This window comes from Thamnophis sirtalis, unplaced genomic scaffold, assembly GCF_051295495.1.
Source record: "Thamnophis sirtalis isolate CommonGarterSnake01/CBP01778 unplaced genomic scaffold, rThaSir2_p1.2 scaffold_9, whole genome shotgun sequence".
NCBI lineage: Eukaryota > Metazoa > Chordata > Lepidosauria > Squamata > Natricidae > Thamnophis > Thamnophis sirtalis.
Genome location: NW_028261389.1, coordinates 42,342,466 through 42,362,281, shown reverse-complemented (window position 1 = coordinate 42,362,281; position 19,816 = coordinate 42,342,466). Strand labels below are relative to the sequence as shown.

The window sequence follows — 19,816 nt, the reverse complement described above, 5'->3', positions numbered from 1 at the left end:
TATAAATACTGGACAGTTGTAACGGATTTCTGAATCGCTTGTCATCTTGTCATCTGGTACTAATAAACATCATTACTCTCATGATCCATGGCTCCTGCGTTCCTTTCACCCAATCTTTAAAAAATAACTAGAATATATTTTAAACTGATTTAGGTTTTTTTTACAAAATAAACATATGCATACTTACATGTGTGTATTTCTTTGTGTGTTTATCTAATAAAACAATTTACAAATGAACAGGGAAGCTATATATTGAGCAGGTTTCCTAATCTCTATTGTATTATTATATCTAATTAACATAGTTTATGTTTCAACACTTCATTTTGGTTTTAGCATTGAGATGGATCCAAAATCTAAACTAAGGGACAAAAGAAATCCCCTGTGTTATTTTACTCTGCTTTGAGTTGCTTAGTAGAGATAGGTGCCATTAGTAAAAGTATAGATAAGAAAGATTTCTTCCTATAGATCTGGCCATAAAAGACATATTGTTTCTGAGATTCTGGACTCTGCTTTTTCAGCTCTGCCGAAGTAGTTTCCAATTACTTCTAAGATTCCAAGGCAATCTCTTGATAATATGAAATGCATTAAGTAAGTTTTAAATGAATATATAGCTTTAGGCAAGAGGATTCTTAAAGATCAGGCAAGGGCAACCAATTATTGCTTCTTTTCAATTGATATAATAAAAGATAATTACCTTTAACCTGGTGAAAATCACTATATACTTGTACATAATTATGGGAAGGTAGTCATGTTTTATAATCCCATACTATCTAAAGAGAGTGTTATTATTCACATTTTACAGTAAAAAATAGCTCTGCTTTTGCCTATTTTGTTACATGGGGATAAGCACTTCGATATGTCAGACAAGACCTAAAAATAAGTTGAATGCAGTAGGAAGGCAATATCTAATGCAAATATGTTTTATTATTAAAGCAAAAAGAGGAAAGTCAAGAATGTATAAGAATTAAAGTCAATACGAAAGTGAATGAATGAAATGAGTACATTGAAGCGGTTTGTTCATAGAGAAAATGAAGGATGGTCAAATGGTCAAATAATGCATGAAAGAAGAGTTAATAGATCTAGAGGAAAGAGGCAAAAGAAAAAGTTATGTTTTAATGGAGTTGATATGATCCTGAAACAGGAGGAGTTAGAAAGATTGTGTAAAGAAAGACTAGTTTTGAGGATAGGAATGTATGAAAAGGTATAGTGATTATTTTGCTATAAAATTAGATTTTATAATGTTTCCTTCTTATTGCATGCCTTTAATTTATTTGGCTTATTGTTCTTCAGTTTGAAAGGGAATAGAATGGTATCTATGTATTTATGTATGTTGTGTGCAGAAACTGCATTACAACTTGCAACATGTTATCATTAATAGGTTTTCCATGCTGTCAAGACTAATATTGATGGCTCATTCGTTTTAAATTAAGTTAATTGTGTTTTCCACAGTGGCTTGCATAAATGTAGAGACAATTAGTAAGAAGATTGGATAAAAATTTGAAAAGTTGAGTAGTAAAATGGTATGAAATTCAGTAATTAAAGCATAGCAAGCTGTTGGATAGAAGAATATGTGTATTTGAGAAAGTCAATGGAAATGGAACATGCAGATACTTTTGGAGAATTAGTTCAACTGATTCTTTATTTTCTCTGCTTTTTCTAATGTAGCAAATCAACTTTTCTCTTTTTGACTTAGGAAATGAGGATATTAAGCTTTTAATCTCTGCCTCCACAAAAGGAAGAAAAAGTAAAGAAAACAATTTAATGTCTAAGGTCTTTCTTTAAAAGCTTTTCTTAAAAATAAAGTGTATATTGTTCCATCCTCAGTATTTTTTGCCAAGCTTCTGGGAGAGATAACTAATTGCATTTATTTGGAAACTGATGACTAAAATGTAGTACTTTCAACTGATAATAGTCATATTTAGCTCTCTTTTTCCCATCGGTCTACTTTTTTCCCCTGGTCAGGCTTTGGTAGATATGTTTTCCAGACATTGTTTAAATTGTTATGAATAATACTAGAACAATATGGCAGATAGATGAATTACTCAAACTATTATGATCATAATGAACAACTACTCTTTATAGGCAGTCAATTGGCACAATTCTTTCTTTCATATATTGCTTTACAAATAAGTGCCCTAGCCATTTAGACATCACTAGCACTGAATTCAACAAGTTGGCAGAGTCAATATTTTATTTTAACAATCTATTTATCATACCAAAAAAAAAAGAATTAGGGAGTCTCTTTTTTTGGAAGAATTTTTTATTAAACAAACAACACAAAAAAATCATCATCTTACATTATAACTTGTAGAAAGTGTGTCAATTGGTTACAATTAGCTTTCATGCATCTCTTCCACAGTCATTACTTATATTCATATCAAATATCAAAGATTCTTAATGAGTCTTACTATCAACATAGCATAGTTCTCATTTGACTGAAGTTATTTTAATGTCCTTTTGCCTAAAATAATCCATAGTTAAAAACACAACCACCTGATGGCATTTTATTAATTATTACAAAAATCACCCAATAACCTTAAGCCTTTATAACATATTCTAAATAAAGATAAGTTGACAAAATTTCTAAGCCCTTTTTTTTCCAAGTCAGTATATACAATTTGTGTCCAAGTTCCTTTTGTTATGGTAATTAACTGTATCCCTTATCATTATCATTCCATCACTAGTTGTTATCATTAATATTGGTTAACAAAAGATCCTTTACTGTTTATATCCATTTTCTTCTCATCAAACCAACACGTATGTGTACCTTATTGCCATTATCGATTATTTATTTAACGTAACAATCTAAAAGTTACTAAACAGAAAGGATTCCTTATCAGATGGACACACTTTCTCTTTCTGTTTCCTTCCGTTCCGGAGCCGTCCCAACTTCATCAGCCTCGGCTGCCTTTTGTCGCCAGCTTGAAAACCTTCTCTTGGGTCAATCAGGGACTTTCCGGGGTCCCTGAGATCAGCAAGACATAGGCTTCCTGTTCACCATCTCTTCGGGACAGTTTAGGTCCAATTGGACCACCCAGTGGCAAAAGTATCGGCAGCGGTCTCGGAGCATTGAGACCACACGTCCATACCATTGCGACGTTGGGTCCTTCTCCTCAAGAATTAGAGAGTCTCTTGAAGATACAGTCATAACTATAAAATGGGTTACCATTTCCCATTGTTATCTGTTCGTGTCACCTTCTACCTTTATCTCCATTGGCAACATTTCTCCTTTTCCTCTAGACCCAACCAAATCAAATAGATCAAGGAAGCTATTCATTTGGTGCATTTATTTCATCTTTTGCTTTGTTTGTTTTTGTGCTTTTCCTTCCCTGTATTGTGCCTCTTTTTTATAGTCTTGAAGTTGTGCTGTCCCTAAAAAAAGAAAGTTATAAAATAATGATTTTGTTAGTATCGATAGTAAGTTTATGTGTATAAAAGTATAAAAATGATACCTGTAAAAGTAGCTAACTTCATGTTCCATTATTCTGTCAAGAAAACCGAATGGGCATTTACATGCAGGATAATGTGAATCTGAAACTAGAAGACAAATCCCCAGGTTGGAAAGTATGTAATGAACTATTAAGAAAAAAGAAGAGGGGAAATCCAAAGGACATCCAATTGCTGGTGTTCCTGGATGTGAATGGAAAGCTTAATGCTGGAAAATCATGTATTCCATTAGAATATGGAATATTTGAAAAAGAGGGAAGAGAAGATTAAGCTTGGAACAGAAATACTTAGATTGAGCATTCGTAGAATCACCTGTCTGAAATGTACTAGAATGGATCACTTCACATCACAAATACTTAGCTTTTCTGTTGCCAACTAGAAAACAATTGTAGAAATTATCATTAAGGAAATGATGTCAACATCAGTGCTTGGTTCAATCAAAACTATGGTAAAATTATCTCAATTTGAGTCCATGTTCATGCGCCAATCAAAGATGCATTAGAGGTAAATATTGAATGGTTGTACAGTATGGCAACTTGTAACATCTTATCATTATATTTCTTTTTAAAAAATCCATATGAATATCTTGTGTAGGTAAAGAATATGTGTAATGGATTAAATTATATAGAGTGTCTAAAGAACTCTGGACTGAAATTTTAAACCCAATTAAAGATTTGCAAGTAAAAGGGTTCTAAAAGTTAAAGAAAATGGCTGTCTGCTGACACATTGAAAACAGAAAGGGAAAATGTTAGCTAGACAGAAGTTTGATCCTGAGATCTACAGAAAACAAGAAGAGATAAATAGCTGCAATGAGAAGAAAGTGAAAGGAACAACAAAATAGGGATGGATTGATTTAAGAAAGATACAGAAAAGAAGTAAAACTTTATGAAAAAATGGGGACATTAAAAATAAAATAAATATCTACTGGAAAAATATATAGAAGACCTGTTTGGCACTAAAAATGAAGCTCTGCTTAAATATTTTGTTGTTTGTCAGTTCATAAAGAATCATAAACACCCTAAGGAGTCCTAAGAACAATAAAATAAATGAGAATATTATGGTTTTATTTTGTTTATTGTTGTCTCTGCCTTTTTATTAAAATGAATATGGATAGGGAAAGTAAAAAAATCTTTGTCAAAATGTTAATCACTTGGAGCCTTTAGCTAACAGAACAGTTGCTGGCTCAGTGGGTTTTAACTGACCTTTTCTTGTAAAGAAGAAAATTATTCTGGTGTGATCTATTAAAGCTTTGAATTCATTTATGTTCTGTTCAGTGGGAGCAATTTTATGTATATTATCAGGCTGCTTAAAGCAGAAGGAGCAATTGAATTGATTGGCAATTGAACATTCAAAAGAAAAAAGTTAACCTCGGTGAACCTCCCGGTAGGACCATTTTAACTCCAGGTGGATGTTTCCATCCAGTGATCTCAGCAATTGGCTAAACTAAATTATATCTGAAAATGAAACTTAATCATAATAACAATAACATACCTCTGTGAAATAATCACCCCTAGAGAGACATTACTCTGTTCCTTAATCTGGCAGGGATTTTCAATTATCATTGAAAATCACAAGTATATGACTTTATATCAGCATATTAACCGCCACATAATTTTAATAGATTATATAACAGATATAGCATACCATGTTCTAAGAATTTGATAATATTTGATAATAATTTATTAAATTTCTATGTCATCCAACTCCCAATGACTTGGGGCTGCTTACACCTGTTAAAACATTTACAAATAAAGAACCACAGTAAAAACAAATACAACACAAGAACAACAATGGTAAACAAAACTAACAGAAGGGAACAGAAAGAAAGAACAGGGCATCTGTTATTGTCTCCAAAGGCCATGGTGAAGATATGGTGATTGGTACTTGATAAAGCAACATTAGAAATAGGCTTGTGCATCTTCTTTTGGTTGTGCTCATAAGATGCAGTAGGAAAATCTGAAATGCAGGGTGGAAGTCCAACCACAGGGGGCATTTGCAAGGTAGCAAAGCAGTGATTATGAACATTTAAATATTCAGAGAATACAGTACTTAAGAATTCAGAAAGTACTGATTTGAAGAGGGCTGATACTAAAGAATATGTTTCCTAATTGTGACTGTGTTACACAGTTTCTAGTTTTGGTTTTCAGGCAAAAAAATGTATTTTCAGGAAACCCCTCACTACAGATTCCTACAAAAAAACAAAAATACTGTACAGATGAGGTTGTTTTCTATTTTTTCTATTGTCTATATTCTCTCGATTTATCTCGCAAGCACTGGCTGTCTGGAGGACGTGCAGGTCACTTGCGGGTTAATTTTTTGGATTTTCCTTAACATCCAAAGAATTCTTCTGCTCCAGAAAACCTGCCTGTGCCCCCAAAACATAGCTAGGTGTGGGCTGCCACTTCAGGCAATCTCTTCAGTCTGCCATTTTCTATAGGAAGTCCCAAACAGTAGTCATTTATGAGAGCGCAAAGTTGTATATCCGATGAGATACTCCAGCCTTAGCTGATACCTGAAAAGTATGGAAGCAGGCTTTGTTGGCGGCTTGTATTTATGATTAATATCAGTGGTAATGTTCAACCTGGCTGTACTTAAACCTATTAAGCAAAATTAGACAGAAACTGAGAACTGTCCTTAGAAGCTGATTCAGTAGCACACCCTTACCTTAAGATATTGAAGACTCCCATCTGTCCTTTTATGTAGTTGTCTTCTAGCATACAGAAGATTGTCTTCAAGGAGGTTTATTATCATATCCCCCAAGGTAATTGTGTAATTATACTACACTTCATAATGAGTGTATTTAATGAGAACTATCTGTCAAAGAAAGATCAGAGGCCTAAAATGCCTAGTTAGAGTTGTTTAAGCATAACCTGATTCTGTAGGGTTTTTTAAAGTAATATTCTTATCCCACTAAAGTAGCATAGATCTAAGATCACAACAGCAGATTCTTTTAATGATCATTACTGAGCAGCATGAAGTCTCTTCTTGTTCTTATTATTCCAGCCTCAGATATACTTATTTTTGCATTTAATAGAAAGCTTTTGTCATTTTGTAGTGGCTGCTTAACTTTTGTGTGCTGAATGCCTTTAGTAATGCAATATTGTTCATCATAACCATAGAAAATTCTCATATATTTAGTTGACCTCTGAACTCATGTTGACATTTGGAAGAGACCATTGTGTCTATTTGGACAACACTTTTGTTGTTTGCTAAATTATGACTGATACTTTATCTTTCAAAACTGTTCCGTTTATTTCAGAATATAACAAGGCTCAGTACAGTTCACTGTTTTTTGACAACAAAACTAATGATGTGCTGATGACTATCGCGACTAATCTAATATTTGTGCTAAAAGGGTCGCTAATAATTTACAGCAGCAAGCAGTGAGCTAACAATTAACACATTTGTGGATGCAGAAAAATACAAATTTGAAATGAGTCAGGCATCAGCTGCCGTACTGAGAAGTCATGACTGCATTTTTCTATTAGGATTTTCTATGGAATTAGTATATTTAACATATTTGAAGCAAATGTGAGAGACAAAATAACTATAGTCATTGAAAGGTGAAAAAAATAGAATTGAAGCTCTAGATGTAATATCTGGTTCTCAAATTGTCTGGCTTTTAGATATAGCCTCAGTACAGTATTATTGGAAGAACTGATTAATATTTCTGTAATATTAAGTTTAATGAAAATGTATATCCACAATTCAAATAATTACTCAGATCTAAGTCCTAATATAAACAATAAGATCTAGATCAATAGGATGATGAATTATGTCTAATGCAGTTGGCTGGCTGGGGAGTCTGGGAGCTGAAATTCAAACATGTTAAAGTTGCCAAAGGTGAGAAACAATGGTCTAATGTGTTGAAGATCATTTTGTGCTACCTGAAACTGAGTTTGGCACAGAACCTTTATTTCTAAGTTCAATTCAAATATGACATTTGAGCAGGATTAATATCGAGATCTTTTTTTACATACAAAATCTTCCATGTTTATAAATTTTAAAAATGTAATACACCAGTTTCATCTGCAAGGAGATTAAAGTTTTAACAGTTGCTTTTAATTAAATAAATATATATTCACAGGCATTTGTTTTCTCATTGTTACAGAAGTGGGAAAGACCCCACTTATAAATCAAAGATTGAATGTTGAATTTACCAGTATTTTTAACAGGTATAATATCACAAGAACTGATAAGAAATAAGAGCAGATTTTTTTCTAGTTATTGCTTCAGGCTATAACAAAGCACTTCATGAATGTTGAGATACCTTGTTTTCTTAACAGATTAACATAGAGGTCACTATTTTACAAGAGTGTTTTAGAAAATAAATGTGTTAACCTTTGGTTTTAAGCAATATACTGATATATATCTACTTACAGTTCCCTTTGCTTTGTTGCAGCAAGAGAAGCTAGGTGACATCTGTTTCTCTCTCCGCTATGTGCCTACTGCTGGCAAGCTGACTGTTGTCATCTTAGAAGCAAAGAATCTGAAGAAGATGGACGTGGGAGGCTTATCAGGTAAGTTGATGGCAGGAAGCATATAGTAGAAAATGTACCTGATATGCTTTTTAGTAGTGGGGCCATGCAAGCTTCCAATTCAATTCAAAGAGGTGCTCCAGAACATGCAAGAACATAAACACCAGTTTGCACCTCATTAAAGCTGGAGATGTTGAGTTTGCACTCCCACACATTACAAAACATGTCTTACAATTAAAAGCTGAAGCACTGCACAGCAATGCCTAATGGTTTCTTGTTCTTAGAATATGTGAGTTATTGTTAATATGCAGGAATGAAATGTATATGCAATATGACAGCTATATCAGCAATGTGAGTTTTGAATAGATTGGATATACAGCACGTCTGTTCCTATGTAATTCCTCACCTGTGCTTATCAAGAGCAGCACAGAAATTAGACCCAGTGTTTTGTTCGAATGCTTCAATACATTGCAGTACTGAAAGCCCAATCAAGAAATGTGGGTAAGTGTTCAGTTCTAAAATACAGTTACCTATAATTGAATAGAAGGTTTACCATGATCATCTATTATAATGCCAATGTTGTATAGGAATTTTTGACTGGGTTGGTTTAATGTCTTGCTTTTAGCAGTTCTAGTAGGCAGTTATAAAATAGTCCTCTTTCTCAATATATTGTCCATGTAATACTAGAGAGACAGAGATAGTTTCTACAATGTCACATAATGTTATCTTACAGAAATATTCATTCCAATTTTATCACATCCCATTTCAGTGTATATGGAAGACTGGCTGCTGGAATTCTATGTGTATTATTTTGCTGTCTGATCAATATCCAACTATTTCCACTAAAGTAACCAATGTTGTGTTATGGCCGGCACTAAAGGACAGCAGTTCATTTGCTAGGGAATTAGCAAAATCTTACTTATAATGCTTGAATATCAATATGTTTGTATACAAAACATCATTGTTTTTATAACTATTACAACAATGAAAATAATTATTACTATATATTTTCTATGATAATTGACTGAAATAGTTAGAAAATGTATATTTGCTTGCTTAGGTGATGGTTTCTCTTCAGATTGTATAAATCTTTCTATAAATCCTTTTACAGAAAATCATTTTTAAAAACATTGTGGTAAAAATGTGTAATTCTAGCTATGTTTTCTTTATAACAACAAGCCTCTTGTTATTCTAAAGCAAGGGGAGCAATTGATCACTGTAGCATTAAAAAGTTCAGAGTACTTTTGCCTTTTCATAGCCTAAATTGTCAGATATTACAGAAGAGTAGGAAACACAAGAAATGTAAGTAATACACCTGATTAGCACATTGCCCAAGGAAATTAGAATTGTGAGGTGTGTATGTATGTTTTCAATATACATTTTTCCAGAAGAGTATCTTTTTCATGTCAACCTCCCTCCTTAATAGTGAAGTCATTTCTTAGCTTCCAAGACCACTTTTGGAAATCTTCATGCAAGTTATTGTGAATAAACTGCAAGGTCTTCTATATAGAAGAGGGGTAGGGGAATAAGCAAGTTATTTTATAATGGACACAAAATTGCTTTTTCCAGTTTTTCTACTGAGCAAGTTGTACATCATGATAGAGGTGAAGAATTCAGTTTGAACTTAAACTAAATGTTACCCACATATTTGGCAGCACTTGCTGTCACCAGAGAAATCCATTATCAGCAGAAGAAAATAATGTAGAGTTGCATTTGTGTGTATCTGTGAGTGGGAAGATGTGAAAGAGTATGAAAAAAATGGATGTGAAATGAAGCTGCTGTTTCATGAAGAAAAGGGGAAGAAATATGTAGAAGAAAGTGGGGAGCATATTGGGAACACAGCAGGGGATCAGATTCTGCCTTATGAAGATAGAAATGACACATTCTTCCTCCCACATCCAATTCTTTTAATTTAAGTAGAATTGCCGACTTTCTGGGCAATGTCAACAAAGTAGCTATACAAACAGTTCCAAGACATTGTTGGTTCTGCACAAGCTAATATTAAGCAGAGTGGCATATAAAATCCTGATAGTGAAGCTTGGTGTTATATCCAGAATACTTCTATTCAGATGTTATGCCTGAGTATGTAGTATAAATCAGAGGAATTGGGATTACCCCTGCATTTGGCCAGAAACTTGCATTCTGACTCCTCGTTTCACAAAAGATTTTGTTTGTTTGCGTATGCTCCCTTGGCAAATCTCCTTATTTAATACAGTTTGATATGCAGGTGTGGGAAAAGATTGGCTCATTTAAGCTCATCTTTTTTCCTGAGAGAAATAGCAAAGCAAAGAAAACTTCATCGCCAGTTTACTGCTGTTATTTTCACTTATCAAAACAATCTTTACATTCCATTAATCCTCCAAAAAATCATAACTCCTGGAATGCCATCAAATTATTCTCAAGAAAGGCAAAGTAGCTTGTATATCAGTAGTTAAGAAAGAATTCAAATACACAACATGGAAAGTCCTTATTTTTATCATTATTATAATATCAGGAGTATCAAAGAAAATGAATGAGGTTTTTTTCTGCTCCACAAATATCATCTATTGTACCTCTTCCCAGCTGTAGCGACTCAAACTTAATGTATTATAAACCTAGAATGGCTCTGAAAAGACTAATGTGCTTCACCTGATCCTGACAATCAACCCCCTCCCAAAAAAAAACACATCCAAATCAGTGCAGAAATAAAGTGTCTTTCAGCATGTCTATTTTCCCACTGTTTATTTCTGAACCCCCATTTAAGTCCGCATTTGATTTCCAAAAGAGTTAAGGAACATCCACATCAGAAGTAAACAAACCCTCCCTAGCTGTATAATCTCTTTTTTCATTCCCCATAATACCTATATGTCCTGGGACCCAACAAAAATTATTGTAAAACGATCATTACAAGTATCTGCTTTGTAACCAAATAATATGCATTAGATTGTTTTTTTAATATCCTACTTCCCTAATCAAGTAACTACTGTTCTTTCAAATGGCCATCCAAAATACCTTCCATAGCTAAAATATTGTTATTGATTTACAACATAACTGAAAGCCACTCAGAAAGTGGAAGTCCTACAAATTCTAAAAGTAGGAACAAAAAGCTGCCTTCAAATTCAACTATGTTCCTTGAACTGTCAATATAGTTTGAATATTATTGACTCCAGTGCTGATATATACTGTAATAGATTCTAAAGGCAAAGATATTTATTTATTATTAATATATACAGCTATTCATTTCATATAATGACTCTGGGCAACTGACAATTAAAAAGTAAATAACAGATAAAACAAGCAAAATTTAGAAAACAACATCAGTAACATAAAATAGCTGCCAATGACATTCATAACATCCTATTTTCAAGTTAACCATGAATACAGTCAAGAGTCCAGGTTAGTTGATAGAACCACATTTTGAATGCCTTGCAAAATATGTTTTGGTTTTGTTTGTACAAATCATACACATCATCAGATGGATCCCTACAAAAGGAAGAAAAGTGCTTTCCTATAATTATTTGGAAATTCCCGATTTTGAAACACTTGAAAAAGAATTCAGAATAACAGTTGGAAGTTACCTTGGATATCCTCTAGTCCAACCCACCTGCTCAAGCCAGAAATCCTTATATCATTCTGAACTGTCCAATCTCTTCTTCAAAACCTTCAGTGTTGGTGTATTTAATACTTCTGAAGGCAACTCATTCCACTGATTAATTGTTCTCAGTGTCAGGAAATTTCTTCTTACTTCTAAGCTGGATGTGTCTTGGTACATTTCCATCCATTACTTCAAGTCTTGCCCCCAGGTGTTTTGAAAAATAGGTTGTCACCCTCCTCTGTATGACAGCCCCTCAAATATTGGAAGATTGCTATCATGTCACCAGTACCCCTTCTCTTTGTTAGATTAGACTTACCCAGCTCTTGCAAACGTTCATCATATGTTTTAGCTTCTAGTACTGTATTCACATTTGTTGCTCTTCTCCGTATTCTTTTTAGAATTTCAATATTTTTATATCATGATAATCAAAATTGGATGCAATATTCCAAGTGCAGTGTATAGCAATACTAATACTTTACATGGTTTTGTTACTGTTCCTCTGTTGATGCAGCCTAGGACTACACTGGCTTTTTTGGCAGCAAACAACACACACACAATTCTTCCTATTTCTTGTAGAGTTATTAAATTTTGAAATGTCTACATATGAATCTATTTTAAAATGAGTCCCCAATCTATTCCATGAAAACTGAGTCATTAATTGAAACTTCACTTAACTTGCTCAAGCAATGTCCATTTTCTTATTTCTAATCCATATAGTGTAATCATCTGTATATGGGTTTACCGCTACAAGCAGAAGAATTTAAGACAGATCAATTTGCATTATATTAATCAGCCTGGAACAAAAGATACTGTGCTTCCTTGATTCAGAGAGTTGTAATGTTCCATAATTTAGTAAATACTAAGTATCCATAATATATTTTCTTGGATAACTGTCTGGATTAATTTATAAAATCAACCTTGTATATATAATATACCTCTTTTTGAATATCTAGTGACTCAGTTACAGTAACCTTAAAACAAGCTTGTTCCACTCCTCTCAAACTATAACACAATTAGCGATTGAAAGTTAGGTTAATAGTAGAAGCAAATATTTCCAAATCCTACTTGTCCAGCTTTGTAAAACAACCTGAGATCTTGAAGGCTAACAATCTAGGGTTTCTTCTCATGAGCATAGTTTTGAAAATATGTTCAAATCTTTCCAGTTGAAGATGGACTAAAGCTCCAACTACAGACAATCAGTCCCAGATGGTAAAAAAAGAAAATGATTTTCTGCATGTCTTTATTGCCATCTAGTGGCTTCTGAACTTTCTAGTAGCCCTGAATAGATCCATTTTGAAATAGGTCCAGAGAGTTCCATTTTAGCAGTAAATACATTCATGTCTTACATTTAATTAAAGTACATTAAATGAAAGCTCAAAACAAATCATGCCCTGCTACTTACAGAAACTATTTACTACTGTTGATGAAAATTATCTCTACAAGCAAAAAATGCCCCATTGGATATAAATTGCTTGTTTAATCTTTAATTAAATTGAACACCTGGACTCCATTAGTTAATATAATCCAAAGCTAATATGCTTTGTCTCTGAATGAAAGATAAAGTGATTTGCTGCAACAGGCAAATTCAGATGGAGAACAGGAATCTTCAACCTTCCTCCAAATGAAAGTGAGTACAGATGTAGTTTTTTAAAGTTGTATTTTAATTTAAATTTATTCAAGGGCAAACATAAGGAATCTAATCCTTTGAATGAAGAACTCAAATCTTTGCTTTACTTCTCAACATAGTCCAGATCAGATCCATGTTTCTGTCTATAATTGATCATTGATCCATTTATTTTAATTGGTATAATGTGTTAAAATCTAACATACAAAATATTGATCTATAGCAATACCTACACCTATTAGATTCATCTTCAGGTAACATTTAATTTGACCCTACAGATTCAAATTTAATAATATAATAAGATTTTATAGGGCTGTGTTTTCTATAATTTGAAATAGTATGCTAATAGTCTATCATGAGACCTCAATTTGACATGTAAAACATAGGCATACAAATATATCCCTTGTGCCACTTAATAAGTGGTAGAAGGAACTACCATTAGTTCAGTCCAGCCAGAAACTTGAAGAAAATTAGGATCTGCATCTCATGAATTCAAAAGTCTGGATAGCTGCCGGACGCCAGTAGGCTGCCCCTATTTTCTATATAATCGCTGGTTTTTCTCAGCTCTCCACTTTGACAGCTTCATATAGAGATGACTACTATTGATCATATGAACTTTCTTCATTTCTCTCTTTTTCTTATTTATAATAATAATAATTATCTGAACAATTTTATCCATATTCTACAAATGACCATATTAAAATGTTGCATGCATCAGTGACATGGCATGTTTAACACTGATTCTTTAAGCACTTTCCCCATAAGTCTTATTAACTATTATGTTATATTTTTTGTCAGTTGGTTAATATTTCACAGCTTGGTCACATTTTCATGGTATTTGTTGAAGGTTCTCCTTGAAGCTTTGATTTTCAGCTGATAATCTTAGTCATCCTGCATCTATGCCACCACTTTGCAAATAACTCCCCATTTAGCTCTTGACCTGATTGGGGGGGTGGGGAAGTAAATCAAATAGTAGTCAGAAGTTGGCATATTGCAAAGTATGGATTGTCTGCCTTCACCTCCACAATCAAATATGTATTTAAGACCTCAAACAAAAACAACTTTCTTACAAAATGACAGTTAAGAATGCCTGTACCCATTCCTTCAGGAGTGGTACCTAGGGATGGTGGCAAATAAGCCAATCCACCCTCAAATAAAGCTCAGCCCTCCAGACGACAGGGATTGTCCACTGTCAAGCCTCCTGACAGCAACCAAAATGTCACAAAATGTCTTGATTTAAGGGGGAACTGGCTATGCATTATCCATACGCTCTTGTTCTGCAGTGTTATGCAACTGTTTATTAATTCATATTCCAGAGAATATGAGAAATCTATTACATCCATATTATTTTCATGTAAACAGTTACAAAAGCAACTTGCCATCAGCTTGTTGTATGTTTTCTAATTTTTCAGACTAGCCTATACTCTGATGCATTTATCCATGTTAGCCATTTGTCAATGAACAAGCCTGCTAAATAGTTATTTTGTGGAAGTACTTAATAATGTTCCCAAATATGCCCGTCAAGCCCAAAAGTTTGGAAATTGCTACTATAAAGTAACTCATCCATTAATAGCACATGCTTGTTACTGATATGGACTCAGTATGTATGTATCCCATCACTATCAGAACTAAGGAGAAATTTTGTGACAGAACAATTACTGTAATCAGTGGAACAACTTGCCTTCAGCAAGTTGAAGTGTGAATGCTCCAACACTGGAAGTTTTTAAGAAGATGTTGGATAACTATTTGCCTGAAGTGGTGTAGGATTTCCTGCCTAAGCAGAGGGTTGGACTAGAAGACCTCCAAGGTCCCTTCCAACTCTGTTATTCTATTCTATTCCATTCCATTCCATATAAAATATATTATCCACTTAGCTTTCGTTAGCCTCTGCTAACATTGTCAGAGTATAAAAACTACTATTGAAGAGATATTTGGCTTTATGCATCATTGATCAATTTGGCCACTGCATGTGTGATAGACCCATCCACCTGCCTCCCATCTGTAATTAGCTCTATCGTTTTTGCTTCAGACATGTTAATCGATGGAGGCGTAACTCCTGTTGCTTCCTCTCCTATTGCGCACAGCTTGGATTGCTCCTCCCCAGGGAATGACGCTGAGCTGTCCGATGTTACTTTAATGGCATTGTCTCCGGTCTCCTCCTACACACCACTGCTCCTCTGCCTCACAGGCACATTTGATACATCAACCAGATTCATTTGTTGTTTTGCCTGTGATCTTGTAACCAGTCTGGCTTGTTCCTCATGTCCATGTCTATTATGCTTGAAGCAGCTCTGCCGGGCTCCTCAGCATTTGGCCCAGGCTAGCTGTGTCTCTGCAGGACAAATCTGCATGTCCAAAGGGGGGGGAGGGATGCCGTCAATCTCTACAATATAGATAGATGGATGGATGGATGGATGGATGGATGGATGGATGGATGGATGGATGGATGGATGGATAAATAGATAGATAGATAGATAGATAGATAGATAGATAGATAGATAGATAGATAGATAGATAGATAGATAGATAGATAGATATTCTTGAAACTAAATAGTTATCTGTTTAAACCATTTTCAGTTTTACTATATATTACTTTATTTGATATCAAATCTTTACAATTTACAATAAATAAAATTATTTTTAAATGCAATATGTTAATACAAAAATATATTCATTAAAAGGGGAAAGAGAGAGAAAAGGAAAATAAATAAAACTATTCATCAATAACATTCATACAGGGAAGTTCAAATCCAGTATCTTATTAATTTTTAAAAGGGACAAAGTTTGTAAGATTTTTCATATTGCCTGCCCATAATCATTTAAGTAAGAACAAACCTATGTGGGGAAAAAAAACAATAATTGGTCACAGAATAGATATGATTTTCCAAGACTGTCTCCACACTTTCTGTTTTCATATTCTTTTTTGCTTTTTACTTCCCATTGCATTTTTCTCATATATAGTTGCATATTCAATCATATGAAAAAAAAATCTTTATATAGGATTTTTATTCTCATTTCTTAGGTCAGAGATGGGAAATTATGGCTCTTTTATGACTTGTGCACTTCAACTTACATAATTTTATTTATTTATTTATTTATTTCATCAAGCATGAATTAAATAACAGATATAAGTATAAACATGATTATGTTTAAATGAAATGAATATGAATACAAGGGAATATTAGGACAGGGATGATAGGCACACTGTTGCGCTTATACATGCCCCTTAAAGACCTCTTAGGAATGGGGTGAGGTCAACAATAGACAGTCTAAGGTTAAAGTTTTGGGGCTTTGGGGAAGAAACTACAGTATCAGGTAGTGCATTCCAGGCACTGACAACTTTGTTACTGAAGTCGTATGTTCTGCAATCAAGTTTGCAGCGGTTTAACATAAGTTTGTATCTATTGTGCGCTCGAGCTTTGTTGTGGTTGAAGCTGGAGTATTCATTGACAGGTAGGACATTGTAGCAGATAATTTTATGTACTACGTTTAGGTTGGATTGAAGGCGGTGAAGTTCTAGATTGTCTAAGCCCAACATTTCAAGTCTGGTGGCATAAGGTATCCTGCTGCGAGAATAGGAGTGGAGGACTCTTCTTGTGAAATATCTCTGGATTCATTTGATTGTATTAATGTCTGATATGCAGTGCGGGTTCCAAACAGATGAGCTGTATTCAAGAATTGGTTTAGCAAAAGTTTTGTATGCCCTGGTTTGCAGTTCAATATTACCGGAGAAGAAGCTTCGCAAGATTAGGTTAACAACTCTTAATGCCTTTTTGGCAATGCTGTTACAGTGAGCTCTGGCACTTAGATCATTTGAGATGAGTACTCCAAGGTCCTCAAGTCATAAAGGAGCCATAATTCCCCACCTCTGTCTTAGGTGGAGAAATCAAACAAAGGAAAAAAATCATTTGCCTACCTAATAGCTATATCCATACAGAATTGAGTCTATTTACTTAGCTTTGCTTCTCACCATAGCATCATTATGTCAAATACTGAGGCATGTGTGCCTTTTTGCTGTTTTTCTGATGCAGAAATTAATTAGTGATCATTCTAAAACTAACAAATTTTGCAGCATATATTGGATTTATCTTCAAGTCAGTTCTAACAATTTTATCCTTGTTATATGCTGAAAATCTAATCAATTTTTTGCGTCCCTTTTTCACAGCATGTAAATGAAGCTTTCCCAGATTCAAATTATATTGCATGTAAAATGAAACTACACTTTTCTGCAATTAGAAATCTATTTTAAACACACTATTCACATTCAAAAAGGGTTACAAAAAAGGGTTTAGAATATGATTTTTATAGAGATGTTGAAAACTCATGAATTATGCAAAACAGGCATTCTATTTTGATAGCTAGATGAAAATACAAAAAAACTTAAAGTAGCAATTGTAAACTTAATATTATTGAAATACTACAAGTGTCCTAAATTTCCCAATAATAATTTTGAAGTAAAATTTGAATAAACTTTATGGGAAAAGTTAAACAGTAGTAATGGTGAAATATTTCAAAAGGTAACAATAGCAATAACACTTAGACTTGTGTACTGCCCATAGTGCTTTACAGCATTGCCAGAGCAGTTTACAATAAATATTATCCCCAACAATCTAGATCCTCATTTTATCAAACTTAGAAAGCTAGAAGGCTGAGTTAATATCCTGCCCCGTCAGGATCAAACTATGGGCAGAATTAGCCTGTGATACTACATTCTAACCACTGCACTATCAGGTCTCCCATAATGTGTGATCAAAAATGCCAGTCTGTCTATCTGTCAGTCTATCCGCAGCTTCCATGGAAAGCAGAGGGATTTCCAAAATGAGATTCCTCACAAGCATAGAAAGCTGTACTGTCAGAAGTGGAAATTTAAACAACCCTATGATGTCTGACATGCCTTATATAGCCTATTGGCCTGGCCATTAAAATCTATAATATAATATAATAAGAGGACCTCTTAAAAGTAATAGTTGTACTAGTTTTATCTGTTTAAATGCATTTGTTAGTGATAATGGGTTAATGTAATAAGTGAACTGTAACAGAAGACGTATGTTGTCGATAGTGTTCAGTTTAAATGTTTATGAAAAGGCATCTAAATGGCATCAATAACATTACTTCTTTGTCTTGCAAAATTAGTATTTTGCCCAAAAGCTTATTTCTAGAATGAAGTATCAGTAACAAATACATTTATTTATTTATTCATTTCTGGCACAAAGAGCATAAAGACATCATACCTATTGTTTCTGTATCAGCCTTTCAGCCATATTATGATGTAAAATATATGGTTTAAGTTGTAACTTGCTAAAATCAGCCTACCTTGCCAAATACGCCTTAATGATATGCTGTAAAGTATAGCCTTAAGGTGAGTGTGTAGCTTATAACTTGTCATTCTGTGCCATAGTGAAATTTCTCTCAACTTTGTTTTTTTTTCTGTCTATAAAAGGCAAAGGATAATTAGCTATATTACAAGAATAAGTTAAGATAAAGATGCTACCACTTTTCCCACTAGAAGATAAATAATAATAAATTGCCTTCACTTCAGGAGCAGTCAGGCACTAAATTCATAAATCATGCAGGTTCCAATTACAGAAGTCAGTGTTGGTACACCTTCTTGAAGCAATTTGTCAGAGTAGAATGTAAACTCATCAACAGGTTTAATTCATTTTTAATATTGTAGAAACCTGCTGGGTTATTTGAAATACTTGCTGGAAAAGTCATTATTTCGTGTTTTGGAAATAAGGATTTATAGGACAAAAATAAACACTGAAATGTATCACCAATAACTGAAAGAATTGATTAAAAAGGTAAATGTGATTTTCTTTAAGATACATGGTTTATTTGCAAAACAAGGATTCCATTAACAAGCTCAGACCTGGAAACAGTGACGTGCGGTGAGGTTTATGGCTGGTGAGGCAGTCGTCTCCCTCGACACCCCACTGACTAAAGCACTTTCTTTCGCCTGCCTGAGCCTAAAGCACTTTCTTTCACCCGCAGCAGAGCTCAGGCGGGTGAAAAAAATGCTTTAGTCAGTGGGGTGTCACGGGAGAGGAGCCTAAGCATTCTCTCCTCTCCCCTGACACCCCACTGATTAAAGCACTTTCTTTCTCCCACCTGAGCTTGCAGCAGCCCACCTGAGCTTTGCCACGAGCTCAGGCGGGCGAAAGAAAGTGCTTTAATCAGTGGGGTGTCACGGGAGAGGAGAGAATGCCTGAGCATCACTGCCTGGAAAGGTATACTACTTTCAAGGAAAATCTTAAAATAGATTAAAAACTTGGGGCTAATGTATGATTTCATCCATAGATATCTTCATGCTATTATTTATATTGTTAGTGAATGTGTGGGATTTTAATAATGCAGAATTAGTCCAATAATATTTTTGTCATTAAAGAAATATGGCAGCTCTGTCCACCACATTATGTAGCACACTTCAGTAATAATTCTTGACTCACGGCTAAACATTTCTTTCTGTTTGTTATCCTAATGTATTCTTTTCATCTGCTCTTTGGTATAGTGAAGAATATCGCACTGCATTGTTTAAATAATATTGATTTGTTGGTTTATTAACCTTTGTTATAAAAGAAATCTCACAATATACGGTGTTGATTATACTAATAAATGGAATGCCAAGGTCAGAGCATTCACAAATAAACCCATAAAGGTTTCCAAGGAATTTCAATAAATGTGTGCTCAGACCAG

The 19,816-nt window shown here is 34.0% G+C and overlaps 1 protein-coding gene across 8 annotated transcripts in view; it reads left to right on the top strand.

Annotated features, from left to right (window-relative positions):
* Positions 1-19,816, top strand: part of SYT1 (synaptotagmin 1) — a 304,769-nt gene that overhangs the window by 245,236 nt on the left and 39,717 nt on the right. For all 8 annotated transcript variants that reach the window (XM_087723405.1, XM_087723400.1, XM_087723402.1 and 5 more), the window contains one exon: positions 7,850-7,967. In XM_087723405.1, coding sequence (XP_087579531.1) covers positions 7,850-7,967 — 118 coding nt within the window. The remainder of the gene's footprint in view (positions 1-7,849; positions 7,968-19,816) is intronic.